Source organism: Poecilia latipinna, unplaced genomic scaffold (assembly GCF_001443285.1).
Source record: "Poecilia latipinna isolate Pla-1442-1.1 unplaced genomic scaffold, P_latipinna-1.0 Scaffold233, whole genome shotgun sequence".
Classification (NCBI taxonomy): Eukaryota; Metazoa; Chordata; class Actinopteri; order Cyprinodontiformes; family Poeciliidae; genus Poecilia; species Poecilia latipinna.
The window spans coordinates 227,651-232,551 of record NW_015112849.1 but is presented as its reverse complement, the minus strand read 5'-3'; the positions used below and the strand labels follow the sequence as shown (position 1 = coordinate 232,551).

Genomic DNA, 4,901 nt, shown 5'->3' with positions numbered 1-4,901 from the left:
TTTTTGAAAAGAAACCAAGAATTATTAAATATCCATTATTCTAATTATTTGATACCAAAGTTACAGTTACTTGTTTCACCTGTAAGTACTTCCACAAGTTTAAGAGTAAGTGTTAAATATTCTTATAATCAAACCAATATCAACCATTGGTTAAACCAATATTAATTATTGGCTTAATTATAAGTTATTATTATTGCTGTAAGTATTTTTCTCTGGGTTTTATCCAATTACTCAAAATGTTTAGATTTTATTCTTTAAATCTTTAATGCTCAAAATGAGCAATCTGAACTATTTTTATTCACTGCAGGCTGGAAGCTTTCTTCCTCTTTCTTCAGGAAACCTGCTCTTCCTGTTTCATAATTCTCTTTCTGTCAGACTATGATTTTTATGATTAAATAGAAAAGAGTAGAATTAAAGCAAAGTTTGCAAGACACAATAACAACACACACAACCAGATTAATTTTATTACCGTCTGACTCTACTGTTGGGTCTTGATGTCACCTGTGTAATTAGTTTTACAGATAACTTTATTTATCGTTACTATTAAACTAAAATCTCCAGCATGGGGAAGTGGGATGAACTCGACTTTTCTTGACAGGACCTAAAGAGGAGTGATCTAGAGTTATAGATCTAAAATCAATGCACAGCTTCAGTTATTACAACTGAAAACCAGCGATCAGCCCAAAACCGGGGAGCAGTGATGGACTCTGACCTGAACCTTCAGAGCCACATTAAGACAGTCACAAAGTCAGCCTTCTATCACCTGAAGAACATCTCCAGGATTAGAGGACTGATGTCTCAGCAGGATCTAGAGAAACTAGATTAACATTTATACTAAAAGTACGAGACATTTGATTAGAAGCCGTCAGTAAACTGACAGGTTTCATATTTATTTGTTGAATAAAGAGAAAATTACATTTAAATGACAGAACAGTAACATGTAAATCCAAAAATAATGAAAATGAATGGGTTACAGAGGGTTTAGAATGATCTGAATATGGAAAAACAAAGAACAATCAGAATTACATGAGCTCTGCAACAGTAGTGGAGATATATGATAACTGATTACATTTCATTAAATCACTGAAGAAAAATACATGGTTGGGAATAAATGAAGTAATTTCTACCACTGAGAACATAATCTGGATGAGATTTGAAACACTTTGATCAGGTGTGAAGTTTGCAGATTATGTCTAACTTCAGCTGGTTGTGTTCAATGCAATGATTACAACTAAGGACTGAATGTAGACAATAGATGAGATGATTAAACAAAGGAAAACAATAAAACCACAGAAAAAAGCACAGAAAACACCACTAAACCCATCTCACCCAATGACCGCTGGAGACTGGCACCAGCCACCTGAACCCCAATAACCCTTATTCAATCAACTAGCAATATATTGATCAAGTTAACAATAATCATTAAAGTTTGGCCAGAGAAAAGACAGATGCAGGTTTAATCTTTGGCCTTCAGCAGTCAAAGGAAAACAGAAGATAATGTACTTTATTGACATTGAAACTGGGAAATTATTGGGCAGCAGCAGCAGCAAGACAAGAGGAAAACAGAAAGTTTGTAGATCATGAATTCATATCTGCTGTTTAGTGAGTTAATTTTCTTTTTGTTCAGGACCAATTAAACCAATTTAAGAACCTGTTAGAGACCCAACGACCTGCTGTGCAAAAGGCAACAAATAAGAGGTCAGGGGTCTCTAATGTGGACAGAGACCTGTCCAAGGTGTACCCGCCTCTCACCCAATGACCGGCGTAGATAGGCACCTCAGAGACTGAGTTACGGATGGAGGAGCAGATAATCTTTAACTGATTTGTTGTTTCTTGTGAAGAATCTCTGTTAGTGGCCCAGGAGGTAAGAAAATATACCCAATAACTTTGTCCAGGTCATGGACTCAAATCTTTACTGGACATTTCTACATGGAGCTGGATGGTCTGTCCACATATTTTTAGGTTTCTTTCTGATAATGAAGGTTTGGATAGGAGTCGCATCTTCATATCCAAGATGTGTAAATGGTTGTTTTTTCTGAAACGGACTGGCAGCCTAGTCATTGTCTTCTGTGACTGCAGGAATTTATCAGGTCTAGCAATTAAATTTCTGAACCTTGAGAAAGTTAAATATGTTGGTCAGAAACATTTAACCTGAACTGTATCATTTCTAGTTGGTCTAATCTACCTCCATCGGCTCAACCTGGAGGATCTTTTTAAGGTATTCGTTCTCGGTCGCTGCCTCCTTAACCTTCTCCAACATCTGATCATTTCCACTTTCTATCAGATTAATCACAAACTTTTCAAATATAGTGAGCAGAGGATGGGCGTACTCAATAACGCGGTCGCTCATACCATATCCTCCTGTGTGAATCCCAAATATCTGACCATGAGCATCAAACACTGGAGAACCAGAAGCTCCGTGATACATGAAAGTGTTGTAAGCAGCCACCTTTTCTGCTTTTTCTCCACCCATCATTATATCATCAATGCCTTGGTCCTTGAGCTCATTTACTTTTTTGAGGATGACCTTTTTAACTTTGTATTTGGATAAATGATCCATGACAGCCTGTTCTCTCTTTTCTGGCTCAATGATGCATGTAGGATCAATTTTCTTCACACTTCCTGCAGGGTGTCCAATAAGACAGGCCTCTCCATTTCTAGGAAGTGGACCAAATCTGTCCAGCAGCCCTGGAGGTACTTTCACATTGTCTGGTTTGGATTTGGAGTTGGGTTTTTTACCATCGGGTTTCAGCTGAAGTACAGCAAAATCCAGCTCCATGTCAATGTCAATAAGTGTTTTCTCAGCAGAGAAGTAAAAGTAATTTGTCTCTGGCACAGGTTCGTCGTAGTTAAACAGAGCATAGACGTTTATTTGATCCAGCAGGTTCTTTCCTTGGACACACCCTCTAAACAGGTGTGCATTGGTCAGGACAAACCTGTCAAACAGCACAAAGCCTGTTCCCTCACAAATATCGTACACATTAATTTTACAGACCGATTTTCCCATGACAAGCAACTTCTTAATCCTATGAACTTCACTGAAAGACTGCTGGATCTTTCCAAACTTCTCACTCCCGCGGTTCAGAGCTTTCTCATAAGAATCACCAGGGAACCTGCTCTCCATCCATTCTTTCAGCTCTGGAAACTGCTTACGCAGAAGTTCATAAATCTCTTCAGTGGAGCAGCCGCTGTCACCTGGCTGTTCCATTGCTTTTTTAACACTTCGCCCACTGACACGAGCAACATCCAGGATGGAGGTTGTTGGGTTTTCAACACCTTCCCGTTTATTCAGTGGAAGACGTATCTTGAACGCCTTTTGGTGGAGGCTGTCGACCCTTTGTGTGCGCACAGTGAGGCGGTTGGGGTTCTCGTTATCAGACAACTTGAATTCTCCAAGACTGTCAAGGAATCGGCCATCTTGCTTCAGAGCCTCCTCCACTGTCATCCCCTTTACCCCATAAACACAGAGAAACTTGAACTGTTTGAGGATTTTGTTTCTGAACAACTCCTTGGTTTTGGTTTTCAGACCCCCAACGGTATCAATGTAGAAGACCGAATAATGGTCTTTTGGATGTATGGTTTTGTCATGCTGCTCCTGAACTTTTTCAATCTTTTCTGATGCATAGTGATATAAAATCACTGTCTCCCCATCACCAATACAAGAACAGGGGAAATGTGTTGGAACCACAGATTCCCTGTCCCGTTTACCCAACTGAATGATGATGCTCTCATCTGGATACTTTATCATCTTCTCAGTTGTGCCAAGACTGGATCTAATTGCGTCCAGGACTGTAGACGGTTGATCACAGTCGATTGTGTACTCTTTACGTTCTGTTGGAGTGAATTTTACAATGAAACGATGGGAATGTGTAACCTGTAAGAAAGCACAGGGGGGAAGTTTAACTTTGATTGTTACAGAGATTAGGTTTAACACTGGACTGTTTTAGCAGATGATAGAAACTAACCACAGAATCACTTCCATTCTCGTTCTTCACTCTCATGGGTGTTTGTGTAGGAGTCTGGGAAAAAAAGTAAAGAAAAAGGAATTGGAGTTATTTCAATCTCCCTAAATCTGTCTTGTTCAGCATGTTCATTTCTGCTTCACTTTTTACAATTGATCAGAGTTTAGGAATTTTAAGATGTCCGTCACTGACACAAATAAAAAGACAAGGGAAAAACAGATGAGTGGTTGTGTTTCCATTGACCATGTAATTGCGCAATGTGACATTTTGAAAATAATGTTTCGGCAGGAGGGTGAGGTGGTTTTTTCAGCCAAATCAAAATTGGTTTATTTCACAAAACTGGAATAGAAAGTTTTTCTGCATCATGGAGTCACATGATCAACAACCAGATGAGAAGCACTACCCGGAAACAGAGCCGTACTTTTGGCAAAACAGAGTTTTACAAAGTATTAAAGGCAACAATGGTGAACCTCTCTTCTCCCCACATGTAGATAAACTTATTTTTAAATGTTTTCAATAATCAGTGTCAGATTACACAACAGTATTAAACATCTTCACAAAGAATACCAAGAATTAGTTCATTTTTGTAAATATGTGCTTGCATTTATACACACAGGATGTTTGCAGCAGGTGTGCATCATAAGATGGCAAACAACGCCTAACGACCTTCTTATCTTTGTCCTGAATACAATAACCAGACATGGCACAGGATGTTCATAAAAATGGACACTTTGAGGTACCACCACATTAAGATGACTGGGACTGAACTCCTCCTGCGTTTCCATAGATACAGGTAAACCACTGGATTTTTTTATTTATGATTTGGTCATGATTGCCCAGTTGGAACAACAAAGGGAGGAAATAAAAGACCTGCATAATACAATGCAGCCAAGTTCAGTTTATTAAGTCATGTTAAAAAGTTAGGAGGTGCATAATATT

At 38.7% G+C, this 4,901-nt stretch overlaps 1 protein-coding gene across 2 annotated transcripts in view; it reads right to left on the bottom strand.

The window, feature by feature from the left end:
* Nucleotides 1–850: 850 nt before the first annotated feature.
* LOC106947301 (protein FAM111B-like) overlaps nucleotides 851–4,901 on the bottom strand; it is a 17,968-nt gene continuing 13,917 nt past the window's right edge. For both annotated transcript variants that reach the window (XM_015032197.1, XM_015032198.1), the window contains 2 exons: nucleotides 3,966–4,019; nucleotides 851–3,874 (listed from right to left, as the gene is read on the bottom strand). In XM_015032197.1, the coding sequence (XP_014887683.1) occupies nucleotides 2,177–3,874; nucleotides 3,966–4,019 (1,752 nt within the window). In that variant the 3' untranslated portion in view covers nucleotides 851–2,176. The remainder of the gene's footprint in view (nucleotides 3,875–3,965; nucleotides 4,020–4,901) is intronic.